We start from the raw sequence: 14,952 nt of genomic DNA, 5'->3' as shown, positions 1-14,952 counted from the left end.
TCGGGCAAGAGAGGCGTCTTCGCCTGAACTACTGCCCACYGCGCCAGCCGCCGATTAGTTATGAGGCAATAAGTGTCAGAATTTGGAAATCGAATGGGCTTGCCCGTTGATTTAACATTTTACAAAGCAGRCCAATATCTGCAAGCATTGGTTTTGGTGTATTTTAAACTGAAATCGTTGATTGAAAGTGTGAYTTTCCTTTTGCCGGAGCTGCGCGTTCCTTGCCCAGTGGCCATCGCGAGGCTCCCTGCTCCGCGCAGGGTTTCGTGAAGATGAGTGTCCCAGAGGAGGGGGAAGGAGCAGCCCTCCCCGTGAGACGGGGAGGATTTGGTGAATTGCTTATTTATATTTGATTATTAATAATTAATTATTTGGTGAAATGCTCTCCGCAGCATGGCTTGCACTGTTTTTTTTTTTTTTTTTTTTCTTTCCTTAACGAAACTAGGCTTCGCTTGCACAGGGATGATGGATTTGAGATGTGGATAGAGCCTGACAAGTGGAAAATAGCTTAGAAGGAAGCCGAAACTTCAAAAAGATTTTTTTCTCCCCCCCCCATTTTTTTTTTTTTTTTTTAGTTGGTTCCTGCAATGAGAGTTTCTTCCTTCTCTCGCTGCCGCTGGGGCTGCTCGGGCTGAGCTCGCCGGCACCTGCGGCTCCCCGCGGGCTGTGCTGGGGGCGGCAGGTGCCCGCGCAGCCCGCGGCCGCCGGGCCCGGTAGCCGCGGATCCCGCGCGCAGCAGGCGGGGCCAGCGGCTCCCCGTCCCCCCAGGCAGATGCGGGGCGCGAATGGGAGCCCCTTGGGCTCGGCAGCGGCCCCCGCGCGGGGGGGGCCGCCCTCGCTGCGAGCTTCCTCACGGAGCCCGGGAAAGCCTGGGAAGTTCTAAAGAGCGATTTTTATCCCTTTCCCTCCTCCTTTCCCTTGGGAGCAGAGCTCAAAATAAGCGCCTGCAGTTGCCAAGCAGGCGAACAGGAGCCGTGGCTTTGCGGGGGGGAGTTCGCAGTCACTTCCTCGGGGGAGCAGCGGTTCCCTCCTGCCCCCGGCCACCTCCCGCACGCAGCGCGGGCGTGGGGCGCAGAGCGGCTGCCCGGCCGGGAAGGGAARGGCCGCGGGGAGGGCGGCCCCGGGTTAATGGCGGGACCGGGGCTCCGCTCGGCGCGGCCGGCAGCGCCTTTCAGCCGGGGTAATGGAGGGGAAAACGCGGCCCGCGGCTCCCCCGCTCCGCGCCGCCCTTTGTTCGGCGGCGGGRCTGCCCCCCGAGGCGCCGGCCCGGCCACGCTGCCCTCCGTGGCCGGCGAAGCAGCTTCTCCTCTCTGCGCCCTCGGGCCTTGGCTGCACGGCCCGCGGAGTGCGCCCGCGAGCCCCGCTCGCCCGGTAGCGCCTCTCGGCCCCACCTCGGTGCGAGGGCCCTTCCCCTCCTGCCCTCAGCAGGAGCAGCCAGGGCCCCGTCTCCTGCCCCTCAAGCCGCAGCCTTGTACCGGGAGCCCAGCTCCTCTCCAGGACCACTTGTGCCAAGGGATCMAGCCTCTGCCTGCTCTCCTTGTGCCTGGATGAAGGGCTCTGCTTGTGCTCCAAGTACCACTAAGGGCACTCCGTCTCACTGCCAGCTCCGCAAAGYCCTTTCCAGGCTTCAGCCAGGTGGCAAACACGCCTGTGCCTGTCAGCCCCAGCCAGGCACAAGTTCCCTCTCCAGGCAGCAGCTGGTTAAAACACCCCTTGTCTCCTTCAGCACGGCAGGGAAGGGCTGGATGTTCCCAGGCCRCTGTGCATGGAGCACTGGTGCAGCTTCCAAATGTGGCTTTTGCTTCTTCCTTCTTTCGGAAATGGGTATTAGTTTGCTTGCTTTTGGGGTAATTTAACATGTTGAACACAAGCTACCAAGAACAAAAGCTCCTCCAAAGGCAGTTCCTCATTCTCATCTCCGCMTGCCTTTCGCGTAGCTGGGGGCTAAACACACGCATCTCCTCCGAACCCCACTGTGGGGATCTGGGGACCACAGTGTGAAACGATGCTGCCAGCTTTGCTTCTCCAGCAGTGCTTGCAGAAGAGGGGCACCCTTTCCAGAGCCACTTTTCTGCACTGCTCTGCAGACCAGTCTGAAAGCGCCCTGCTCCGGCGTGAGGGAGCACAGTCCGGCGCGCGGGGCTCTTCTCTGTGGACATCACCATCTTGTGGCGGAAGGGGCGCCCAGGCCCCGCTGCTCACGGAGGAGCTGGCCAAGGAGGCYGCCCGAGGGGAAGCAGGGCCAGGGCCTGCGCACGTGGAGTGGGAAAGCACAGGGGCTCTATAGAAACTTTGGGGTCAACTCAGAGACTTGTCACTAATTCAGAATATACTTTATCACCAACTAGGAACAAAATATTTGTTAATTTAAAACTCCTYCATTGAGCTGGCATTTTACCAAGTATATTTCTGAGTGAGTGCCCCAGCAGGAGTCCTAGATGCTGCCGTCCACTGGAATATGGGTAGCTCGGTAGCTCTGCTGGGAGACACGCAGAGTCGGGGCAGAGCTGTGAGGGCTGCTCTAAGGACACGATGCCTTTGGCAGAAGCTCCTCAGCTTTTACAGACTCCACACGCTTGTACCCATGGCCCAGTCTGTCCCTGTCCCATGCAGAGACATCTCAAATTTGGGGGGAGATGCATGTAGTACTAGATCTATTCCAAATAAACTTGTGAAGATGGTGCCAAGTACCAGAGTTAAACATGGGAGAAGAAATAGCGTTGACTGGGAGTATTTACATCAGACTAGATGCGGGGCCCAAGGGAGACAAGGAGCAGCAGGCGCCCTGGTGCACCTGAACAGCTCTGTTCTTTAGCTTTCTTCCTGGAGAAGGGCAACTGCTGCCTCACACTCACTGGTACATATACACTGTTAATCTAATTACTCTAATATTACTTCTATTTAGTAGATGAGATGGTAAAATTATGGGTAATTCAAAGAGTGAAGGTTCCTGTCTGGACAGGGCTTGATGGAAAACTCATGTACTGACTCCATTCTGGGCTGTTTCAGAATCACTTTTGCTGCCTTGGGTCCTGAAAGTACCTCATTCCTTACAAAACAGGTTAAAGCCCAGCTGCCACTTGCAACCSTAGGGCTTGTTTTATTTCACAGGAACATGAACAAATCTCCTTTTTTTTTTAGGTAAAWTTTTTTGCACATCCTCTTAAATCATTGCCATCTCATTTCTGGGAAGATTTGAAAGCATTTAAGGCAATGCTGACAGGGCTTTTCCATTTCTAAGGTCTAAAAGTCTGTGAGTGAATTTTAAAACCGAGCGCTGTGTGTCTTCCTGTCTCCATACCACCATTTGCCATGGGGAAAGGCGCTGCGGTGACTCCCCGAGCCTGGGCAGAGGGGCCAGGGCGCACGAGGTGGCTCTGCGTTGGTGGCCGGACCTCGACCTCGGCCTCGCCCGGGGAAGCTGCGTGGCCGTCGGCTGCGCCGGCGCCCACCGTGTTCCCTGCGCCTTGGGCAGCGGCGCGGGGCTGCGCTGCGCCCGGCTGGTCGCCCTGCAAGGGCTCAGGACAGCCGCTGTGCACACACGTCCACACGCACACAGGCCTATACGGCACTTCTGCTACAAAACGTTTGGGGCTGGCTTTTAAATTAAAAGTGTACAGCAACACCTCGAGGAGTCTGAGACCTCAGATACTTTCTATGCATCTATTAAACAAACCTGCTTTTTGGTTTCACATTGCTTTTCTGCAGGCCTTGCTGTGTAACGTGCCATGTCTTTTTAAAAGTTTCTGAAAGGCTCAGGTTTGCAGGGCTGCCGCGGTACACGCTGCAAAACGTCTTTTAATAGTAACTGTGTGCATTTGTTGTTATGGGGGCATGTATAGTACGAGCATTTTTAAAAACTGTTTAATACATGCCTTTCAGCATTCATATTTACTCCATAGGGCTGAACACCTCTGATAAATAGTAYATATTTAAAGTAAGACTGTAAAGATGTGTGTATCTATGAGATGTATGGAATTGTAATGAATCAGCARTAATGGACARTTAAAATAAATCTGTTTATGTGCCCAAGAAATTGATTAATAATTCACATATTAAAGCTCYACTAATACTTTTTTTTTGATGCAATGTAAAACAGGAGATAGTAGTGATATTTCCCCTATTTGTAATGCAAAACTTCTAGAATATTAAAAGGAAGTTGCAAATATCAGTGCAGAGAAATAAATTGAYGACAGTTCATCACAGATAATTTTCTGATATATATACATGCTTTTTTTTAAGCCCAAAAAATCCTAAATTTAAGCCTGAAAAAGCCTAAAGAACTATTTAAGCCTAATCCTTAATGTTGTTTTGTTTATGAGTTTTTCTGTGTTTTACTATATGCACTTTTTTTTTGTCCATGAGAATATTTTGGTTGCCTTTCAACATTTAATACAATTTAATAATTACAATAATGTTCCTTGCTCCTATACATCCTGTAGAATCATTATAGCTGGTTTATGCAGATATGTCAAGCAGTCTGGTTTGGTGATTTCAAAGGGAAGTAACAGAATTGATCATTCATGCTAGTATTTTCTTTTTTTTTTGTTAAATGAATGTAGTTATGCAAGTATTTGGAAAGGTGTATATTTTCATTTGGCATGTCACTGATCCATTGTGTTAACAGCTTTATTTCTTTAGCTAGTCAAATTATAGTCATAATTGCTGTCTGGTACCACAAACTTTATTTTTTTTTATAGTGTTTCATTTAATGGTCTCTCCTGTGCTCTACAGGGTTTACATTGATGGAGGAAATAATTATAATTTTAACTGGTCTGTTCCATCGAGATTTAAGTGGCCTACATTGTATAGCTTTCTTTTTATGTTACAATGCAATTTCTAGCGATACAAAGTACATTAAAACACTTTACAGAGTTGAGGACAGCTCCTGTCCTACAGGCTGCAAGTGGGGGACAGGCTGTGTAAAGCTGTAGGAAAGAAAAAAGGAAGCAGACCTGACATTTTAAAAGCCATAAAGAGGCAGGTGAGGGTCCTCGCAGCCTGCTTATTGTACGGGAAAAATAGAAGATGCAGCGATGGTGGGAAGGCAAGTAGGATTTGTGCCAGGACAATACATGCCATGGCATGTTATTTTAATTGCTGCACTCGCATGAACTGCAAACAATGTTGGTCACAGAGCAATAGATTTACACGCCTTTTCCTCTTGTTGCCTTAAGCTTTAAGCTGCAATGAAAACGATGGTGACCACCTGGATAGAGACCAGCAATACCCCAGCAATCAGAAAACAAAGCGCATGAGGACGTCGTTCAAACACCACCAGTTGCGGACAATGAAGTCGTACTTTGCTATTAACCACAATCCCGACGCCAAGGACTTGAAACAGCTAGCTCAGAAAACCGGCCTGACCAAAAGAGTTCTGCAGGTAAGAGCAGAGCCTTTGCTCTCAAAACATAAATAAAGTAGCAGCTTTAGGTTTGAAACACTGGATTTTGCCCATGCTCCAGCTTTTCTTAATTCTCGACACCTTCTGCAAGACTCCAGTTGAATTCTAGATAGTTCAAGAAAAGGTTTCCAAAGGTAGGCAACTTGGTTTCTCACCTCTTAATGGCAGTTGTGAAGGTCCGGAGCCCTACTTGTTTGCCCAAAGTTAATTAATGCTGGTCCATATTTTAGCTTCCAGTCTACCATAAGAAACGGTAAAATATTTTTATTGCTGTGTTCATTGTAATTAGAGAAGACTTAGATTAGAGATTACTATGAATGGTTGCCTTCACAAGAAATTAAAKAGAAGCCTGGATTTATTTTATCAGGGCAGGGAAGGTGATAGTTCTTTTGCAGCTGAAGGGGACATAAAATTGTTTTTTAAAGTTCTTTTTTATATTCATGGTTTAGTAACTTAGAATGAAAGGGGAGAGCATTTTGAAAAGACTTTCGCCGAAAGCTGCGCCGAAATCCTCTTCAAGGATATGCACTCAATTTGAATTATTATGGGAAGCAAAAGTGGGAATATTAGTTGATACAGCTCCATTTTAATTTATAGTCATGATTCAAGAAGTCAAATTTTAATTGGCACTTATCCAAATAACCACAACCAGACATAAATTGGGACATGTGGGAGTGATGGCATGCCAGAATCTCCTACTGAAACCTTTAAATGAATCCTGATGGAAGGAAAATGGTTTGTAGGTTCTGCAGGGACAGCTGGGGTTCAGTGACAGGGCCCTGGGAGGGGGTCGTGGGCAGCTCTCCCCAGTTTGTAGGCAAGTGAATGAAAAGGAGATGAAGGCAGTAGATGAAAAAATACTGAGGAAAAGATCTATTCCCTGAAGAGAGTTTGAATTTTACAATTCAGAAAGAGGAATAAAGATTTTGTAGGATTCACAATAAAAAACAAAAAAAGGAAGCATTTTTTTTTCTCTTGGCCGTCTCCTCCGTAGCTTRCTATTAATTGTTTTAGTGGTGGTGGTTTGGGGTGGTGGGACTGTGTGCTTGGTGCGTGCCCCAAGACTAGATGTAGTGTCTCTCAGAGCAGCTCTCCTTTATCCATGTGCGTGAAGGAAGGAGTTTTTCTGCATTTGTCTGTCTTTATTTTGACACTTCTTTATTTTATCCTTAGAGTTGAGACACAATTTAGAATTCTCTCTTCTGTTCCTTGCTGTACATTCATACCTGATTTGTCTGAGCAGTTTTCCATACCTCACTAAGAAAGGAGATCAGCATCCACAAAACGTCTTTTTCTTGATCATCCTTCTGTTCTCTCTTCTCACCCTACATCAGTTTAGATTTCCATCACTTCTTCTCCCTTCTTCTAATCGTCTGTCCTTCCACTTCTTGTCCACATTATTTTTTGTGTTCCTTCCTTCCCCTTTGCAATGCATTTTCTCATCTCCAAAGTTTTACTCCGTGTCGCCACTGCACTCCARTCCTCCTTCAATCTCTTTATTGCTTCTGTTTCCACCTAATACACTGCATCTTGGCATTTTGAGGGGGTTTAATGCTCCTTTTATTTTGTAGTAGTCCTTTGCAATTCCACTAATCGTTTTTTATATTTTTGGAAATTAGTGTTTCACTTCTTTCACTTCCATAGTGAAATACTGCTTTATCCCTGGGCTGCTTTGGCTGAAGAGTGGTGGAAGGTAGTAGCTGATGGTGAGGATTGCGCCCGGAGGATGATACTGTTGGAGGCACCTCAAGAAAATGACTCAGTGATGCTTTGTCCAGGATCACTCTGACTCTGAGTTTTCCTGGCTGTTACGAGTGCTTTCTCTTTTTTTGGGGGGRCCTTTTGTTTGAAAATTAATTTGGGCCACAAAACAAACAAACAAACGAACCTGCTTTTTTATTTCTAACCCGTCAGAGGAAGTAGGGGAGGTTTCTGAAGCCACTGAGGCAGTTTTTTCAAACCCCGAAGTTCATCTGTACTAGTTTAAAGGTGGAGGAAAACTCTGCCTGATGTTGGTTACAGAGATAGTGTCACCTGTAAGTTCTTCTGAGCCAGAGAGGTTGGCATTCCATCTGAGTCATTTATTGAACATGTTGTAACTCGCTGACACTGTTGATCTCAAAAAGCATCAGTGCTATTAACTCATCTTACATACTGAAGGCACACGGACTCCCAAACGTATGTGCGTACATCCCAGTAGTAAGAAATTCTCAGTATTCTCTATTTAACTACTAGGCATGTTTGTAAATTGTTGTATTTTTGATATGTTCAAGTCTCAGTTCCGCTGATGAAAGACAGTGTTTCTTTATGTATCCTCAGTAGAATATATTTTAATATAAAATACTAGAGAGCAGATGAAGACAAAGACAGCTGTCTCTTGTACCGAGCCCGGTGAGCTTCCCAAGCGTCTAYGGCGAAGTTCCCCGCGCGTGAGGAAATGGCTCTAGTGCCCTTGCTATGGAGATAGTCCCACAGAACATGGAAGGGGGTAGTTTGTTGGTGCGTGAGAGGAGAATTTGGCCCAGTTCTTCGTGATGTGCGATATCAGGCTTGGAAAATRTGACTCCTCTCTTGGCTGTACATGCAGTTAGTCATCAGCTACCCATGTCCAGGAGCAGAACGGCGTTGAAACATCACATACTGCTCCATAAATTACATTTCCTTTAGTAGCTTTGTAATGAAGACTATTTTCTTAAGTAGCCACATTAGAATCCCAGTAAGTCTGTTTWTATTTGTGCCCCGCATTTTTATTTATTTTCGCTCACATTTAACTTCATGTTTGCAAATTGATTTGCATACCCCTTGTGTTGCAGCCGGGAACACATGCCTATTATGGTAAGCTTTCATTTGCAATTGAAGTAACCGGCTAATTGTGAGCTAACTAATTGGCACAAATATTATTCTTTGCAAACTGATTTTTCTTATTCCAAGTTCATAAAAGTGGGAGCAGGAAGCCCTAAAAGATGTGGTTTGCCAGCCGCAGGTATGTCCAGGGCCTCTCCGCTGCCCGGGATGTGGGAATATCACTGTCGTGGCAGAAGCAGTTCAGCAATGTGGCCGCTCTGGTTCCGTGGGCACTGTGTCCACTTGTCTGAACTGCTCCCCTGGGACGTCGCTCCGGACCCCCCTCTGCCTGCGCTCCCGCTTTGGGGGTGCAGTAGCCAGGGATCAGCAGGCACAGGGCTGCTCACAGCGGTGTGTCGGTACCCGCGCTCCTTTCGGCACAGCTTGCGTTGGGGTAGCCCTGTCTGAGGCTGCATCCACAAGAGCTCCTCCAGCCCCGCTCCAGCCGCGTCAGTACTAATCGGAACAGAACAGCCAGAACGTGCATGCACTGAGTGAGCGAGGTTTGCTTTGTGGTGCAACATCCACTACGCTTCTATCTGCATTTTTCCCTGTATTATCTAGTAAGATTCAGAAAAGCGTAATGTCTCCCAGTTAGCTGTGTGAAATAACAAAATTGTGCTTAAAAATTTGCTTCTAGCTCAAGCTATGTGTATTACTAATATATCATAGTTGCGAGAATGGAGACTTGATAAATACAAATTGAAATTATCTTAGGCGATCATTGGAATCCTCTGCAGTACTTTGTGCATTTATTTTCAGAACTTTCCTGTCCTTCTGAAGAAGTTATTTTATCCCTGTTTTACAGCCGGGCAGCTGAGGCACAGAAGCCAAAGCAGCTGTGCAGCCCCTGCAGAATTGCGATGTACCGTGTTAACCGCCGAGCCCTCTGCCTAGCGGCTGAGCTGCCCGGCTACGGATGCTCAGCTCTGACTGGGGTCTAGTAGGATCGATGGTTGGTCATGCAGCTGCTTTTATTTTTCAGTGAGAGTTTTACTCCAYATTTTTCTTGTTGGATTTGAAATAGCTCGGCCCTATAATGATACAGTTGGACAGAAAAACACTAMGTACTTCCCACTGATTTTGTCTGTTCTTCAGTATTGAAGACCAGATTCCTAATTGTGTAATTGATGTGAGATAAGTCCTTCTGGAATAATTCTTCCAGTTAGGTGTATTTGGGTCATTATTTCCCTGCTTTGATGCGCTAGGTCGCAGGTGCAGGGCCGCGGCGGTGATGGGAGCACTCGGGCCGTTGTGCAGGGGCTGCCGTCCTGGCCGCCGGCCCCTGCACAGCTCCGAGCAGCAGCACGGGCAGCGGAGAGCGGGCCACATGCCTGCGCCCCAGAGAACAACACTGCCAGGTCTTTCAGTTCTCCGCAGTGCAAACGCTTTGCTGAAAACTTTCATATCCTGAATGCATACCAGAGTACTGCAATTGTGATCATTATTTTATGTTATTCCTTTTTAATATAAAGGAAAATATTTTCAGAATTTAGCTAATCAATATTTAGATGTCTTTTCAGCAATAATGCAAATATTTATGCCGGACCACTTTAAAGATCTTTATAACAATTATCCACTTAATATCTGGAGCTCTTCCATGTATAAATATATATGCATTTATGAACATTAGTGTAAAATTATGTGATAGTCTATGTATGTGTGTATATGCAATTGCACTAGAGACTATTTTGCTTTAATTGCGACTTAAGAGTGGTGTCCGTGAGTGTCAGCAGTGACCACCTGTGAGCTCCTCTTTGCACTTCGCCTCTATTATCGCTAGTGGTAAAGGGTAAAAGCAGATCCTCGGCAGGGCCAGGGCTGCTTCTGAGTCACAGATAGGATTTCTGTCGAGGTTGGTCTGGCTGTGCTGTGGCCGTGTGAGCTCCGCGCGCCCCGCTGCCCTGTACTGGCAGTGCAGGGGAATGCGATGGGTCAGGGTGGAAATGCAGCGATTTTCACCCCCTTGGCCCCTTCCGGGCAGGAGCACAGGCATGGGGCCACGTTGCATCTGCAGTGGAAAGAATTGCTCATATTCCTCAGAGCGGGTCAGTGTGGGGCTATGGTGACCCGCACAGGGTCAGTTGCTAGGACTGTAACAATGACATAAGTCCTTCCAATAACTCAGTCCTGTGACTTTCCAGCTAGCTTCTATCTGTGCAGTTAGCCAATATCGACATATGTCAGGTTGAACGTAGGGTATTTAATGACATTTTCATATTTAAGTGGTATTTTATACCTGTGTTTCATGCAAATTTCACAAACACATTTCATTATATATATTTTCATGTAGATCAGACATATATTTTATCTTTAAACAAATCCTGTAGTCAGTGGAGAGCACCAACTGGGATCTAGACCTTGAAATTTAATTGGAGAAGATGAAGTCATAGCTTTTGTCCTTTGTTCATGGTCAGATAACGAAGAGATAATGCAAGAAGTAGCAATCCTGGAAAAGTATTTCTGTCTGTGAATATCATTTCTTCTGAGATAACAGTTTTAAATGAGCTTTGAGTCTTTAATGCTATTCAAGTCTCTATCTTCATTACAATACTTAGCAAGTATAAAAATGGAGATTGGGGTGAGGGATGGGGACTGAAGCATTTGAGAAGGAAGGAACAGAAAACAGTAAGGAAGAGGGGCAGTCGTCTCAGCAAAGTGCAATCGCTGCTCAAAAGGCAGGGTGCCCTGGGCCAGGTCCAGGCACCTCCTGCCTCTGATGGGACTGGACTAGAGAGGCAGGTTTGTGACACTCGTTATGTTGTAGGCATCGGGTGCTTGGTTTCTCGCCCCGTCCTGACAAACCCTTCCGGCAGTGAGGGGTCCGTGGGGTTGCCAGGTTTCTAGGCATCCTTCTGCGCAGCCTGCGGGGAAAGGCCCCTCTCCTCCCTCCTTGCCCACTTGCTGTGCCCACTCTGGGCACTCTTGGCACAGAGAGCTGCAGGGGAGGCAGGGGATGGCCTTGCAGCGCACACAGAGGACAGTTCTCCAGACTGTGGCTGCTCTCCTAACGTGACCAGTAAAAACATCTTCTCTAATTCAAGCATTGGTGAATTTGTGAATATGCTTTTGCTTTTCTCGTTACTTTTTTTTTTTTTTTTTTTTTTTTTTGTCTCCTCAACACTGCAGCTCTTTAAATGCTACCCTGTTGTATTAAACTATTTCAGGTTTGGTTTCAAAATGCCCGAGCCAAATTCAGACGGAACCTCTTACGTCAAGAAAACACAGGGGTGGATAAGACTTCAGATTCAACACTCCAAGCAGGGACCCCATCAGGTCCTGCCTCAGAAATATCCAATGCCTCCATGAGTCCATCCAGCACTCCCACTACCTTAACGGACTTGACTAATCCTACTATGCCTACTGTGACATCTGTCTTGACGTCAGTGCCCGGAAGTCTTGAGGTTCATGAATCTCGAAGTCCTTCACAGACAACTCTTACAAACCTTTTCTGATGACTCTTTCTCAATAATTTCTTTAAAAAAGAAATTATTCTTAGTTGAAATTCCAAGTGTATTTTAATAGAGGCTTTGAGCAACTGACTAACCACAATTAGGATCTCTCCTAAAAACAGAAGGAAATGTAGTGTTCTGGTATTATGGAGTATGGACTGAAGAATAACTTGGAAGATCTATTGCAACACAACATTTGTGTAACTGTACAGTTTTGTGGACTGAGCAAGGGAAACAGCAATTAATTTAAGTTGGCTAAAGCTTCTGTATTTTCAAAGACTGCCATGTGCCTTATATACTGTTTTATCTACTTTGGATTCCATGTCCACTTCTCTCTTTTTCTCTCTGTATATTTATGACCAGGGCAAAAATGTTAAGAGTTTGTTACTTTGRATAGTCCTAAGCCTTTCATTGGTTGCTTTGTTGTTTTAGAATTTTAAGGTCAAAGTCTGTTCGAATACCAGAATTTGTAAAACCTAACCAGTAATAAAACCACTTATGGAAACTACTTGGTAATGGCTGCAGTTACATTTAACATTAATTTTGCAATTGAGGTAGGCTGATTGTATTTAAATGGATTAGAAAATCACAGTTCAAACACAATATCTGCCTAAGATGAACTCTGAGTGTGTTGTAAACATGCCTCCTGTTCCGAAGTGTACATGGGTGAGGAATCCAGCTTGTACAACGGTCCAGGTATTTTCATTATAGAGAAATAAATAATTGTTAGTTGCAGGTAGAAATGATCGTATAATGTTAAAATTCAGGCAGACAAACTGTGCTTAGCTTTGGTGCTGAAAGGAACCTTGGCTTCCGCTGGGCTTTACGAGAACAGCCGGCCCCGCGCAGCGACGGCCGGTGCCCCTGGGCAGGGCGAGCGAGGCACYGGGAGCTGCGTGGCCACAGCCGCCGCTGGCCGAGGCGACGCTGCCAACATTGTCCCCAGGGAAGAGAAGGAGATGTTTCAGCTTGGTTTGTGCCATTCGTGGACAAAGAGGAGACAAAATTATGGCCTGACAGCTTTTTTTTTTGTAGTGCTTTGAAGGAATGAAAAGCTAGGGAAGAGTATGATATTACCAATCCTAATGAAAGTAGCTATTCCTTTAACTATTTTGGACCTTTTAAATTAACTTAATTCGTTCTCCACATAAAATTTGTGCAGAATATCACTCATACTTAGAGCTTTTCTCTGTCATTTTTAAAGATGCTTTTCTGTAATTAAGAAAATAATGAGTATATACCTCAACATACCTTAGGAGAATGAGTGCACCCCATACTGTTTGCCCTGTGGTTTTATGGGCTGAGTGATGCATAGCCTGAGTACGGCTGCTCCTTTGCAAACCTGTTACAATTGGATTTTCCATCTGGAATATTAGGTTTTAAGTGGCTAGCCCTCTGAACCTGATCTGTCATTCCTTCTGGATCGAAATTGCTAAAAGATTTTTCTAGATAAAGAGTAAGATAGGTGCCAAGATTCAGGTCCTTTGCCCTTCTCAGTGCACTGAAGATGATTTATTAGGCCAGACTCTGTGGAAACAATGTTTTGGTTTAAAAATGCTATATTTATTCAGCTTTCTCAGCTGAAAATTTGCCGTTCCTGCGCATGCCAAATTCCTAGGGAGATCAGTGAGAGATCTCAGTGTCTGAGGACTGTGGGATAGAAATGCTGACATAATTAGGTCATTTATTAACCTTTTATTTCACACTTCAGCTTTAAAAAAGTTCAGGTGAACTCTGCGAAGCGAGGTAGCCCTTCAGAGCTGGAGCTGCGGGAGGGATGCGTCCCTGCAGCAAGCGCGCTGGCACAGCCTRGGCTTGTAAGTTTGTGCACTCCGAAGACATATCAAAAAAATCAGGTGGAGTTAATAACCTTTGCTAGTTTGTCCAAGACACCTTTTCCTCTTAATGTCCACTAAGGAAACTGTACTGGCTAGGGGACTGTATCGAGTGCACACCTGCCTTTCGAAGCTGTTCAGCCGCAGATATTCTGCTGTATGTGTTGTTTTGTTCGTTGTCATTTACCTTGGAGATTTTATTTCTATGACATGCTTAAGTGGATTGTTTCTTGATTTAAAAGGCAATGTTGGTCCGATGTTAAATGGATACTGCCCATTATTAAAAATCCTGTGTATTAACTTGTAACCAGATAGATTTTAAAAACTGAATCTTGAATTCGTAAGTGTTTTATGGCAAATGTAGCTGACAACAATTCAAATGGTTCTTTAAAATTGCAGTGCTATGATTTGTGGTCTTGTATTTTAACTACCTGAATCCACACGGATGGAAATACCTTTCAAATCAGTTCTCAATATTGCCTTTTCAAGTAACTAAAATTCATGGAGAGGAGTACTCTAACGTTAATATTATCTGAAACCTATAAAAGACAATTAGATGAATTGTCTGGTTTAATCAAATCAGGGATTTTGCATATAAATAAGAGACAATATTCTATGTAGGGCCTTTATGTAGGTGCATTAGGATTCACTCACTGGCTCCAATGACCTATGTTGTCCCCATGACTGTTTCAATCCTGTGGTATTGTTTGGTTGTTTAGAGCTTGTTGGTTTTGAATGCTGTACATTTTTTTACTACTGCAATCCTAATGTTTCTTCACATACTTGTACAGTTCCACATTTGATGTATTAGTCTGAAATTCTGTTAAAAACATGAACGAAAATGGAAATGATATTTCTTTGGAAGTGTATTTTTAATGTATATCTAATTTGAACTAGTTGAACATACTTCTTTACCTTTTGCATGATAGGTGTGTAGTTCGTTTTTTAAATATGAAAGAGACTTAAGAGTAACTTAGATTGAGAATATAATGAAACCTATACAAATATGGAAAATACATACAATGATTTGCTACTTTTTGACTCAAGAAGCTTTTTGAAATACATTTTAGTTTATTTAAGATAATGCAGATATCTTGTCTTTGAGTTCCTCCATAATACAGAATATAAAAAGGGATTACACATTAGAGAACCTCTCAAGTGCCCTTGCTTTTTGGCAGCCAGACAATGAGGAGAATTTGAGCTGAGGAGTGCTGGAAAAACGTATTTCGATCTATAGTGGAAAGGGAGAGCCTTGCTGTAAAAGACATGTAATCACAATTTAAATTTTCTGATACTGTTAATAGCTATGTTTCATTAATTTTTTTTTTTTTAATTCAAATCATATGATTTGAGGGGAGAAGACCAAGCATATAATGGTTTTGTTGAATTGACTTTTGGTCGCTGTTAATGTCTACAT

General features: G+C 44.8%; 1 protein-coding gene across 2 annotated transcripts in view; it reads left to right on the top strand.

Moving 5' to 3' along the window:
* Positions 1-12,495, top strand: part of LHX2 (LIM homeobox 2) — a 28,394-nt gene extending 15,899 nt beyond the window's left edge. For both annotated transcript variants that reach the window (XM_026049418.1, XM_026049417.1), the window contains exons 4-5: positions 5,178-5,383; positions 11,416-12,495. In XM_026049418.1, the coding sequence (XP_025905203.1) occupies positions 5,178-5,383; positions 11,416-11,703 (494 nt within the window). In that variant the 3' untranslated portion in view covers positions 11,704-12,495. The remainder of the gene's footprint in view (positions 1-5,177; positions 5,384-11,415) is intronic.
* Positions 12,496-14,952: the final 2,457 nt, after the last annotated feature.

Source organism: Nothoprocta perdicaria, unplaced genomic scaffold (assembly GCF_003342845.1).
Source record: "Nothoprocta perdicaria isolate Ctin4 unplaced genomic scaffold, notPer1 scaffold_6, whole genome shotgun sequence".
Lineage (NCBI taxonomy): Eukaryota > Metazoa > Chordata > Aves > Tinamiformes > Tinamidae > Nothoprocta > Nothoprocta perdicaria.
Note: the sequence above shows the minus strand (reverse complement) of the source record. Positions and strands in the feature narration are given on the sequence as shown.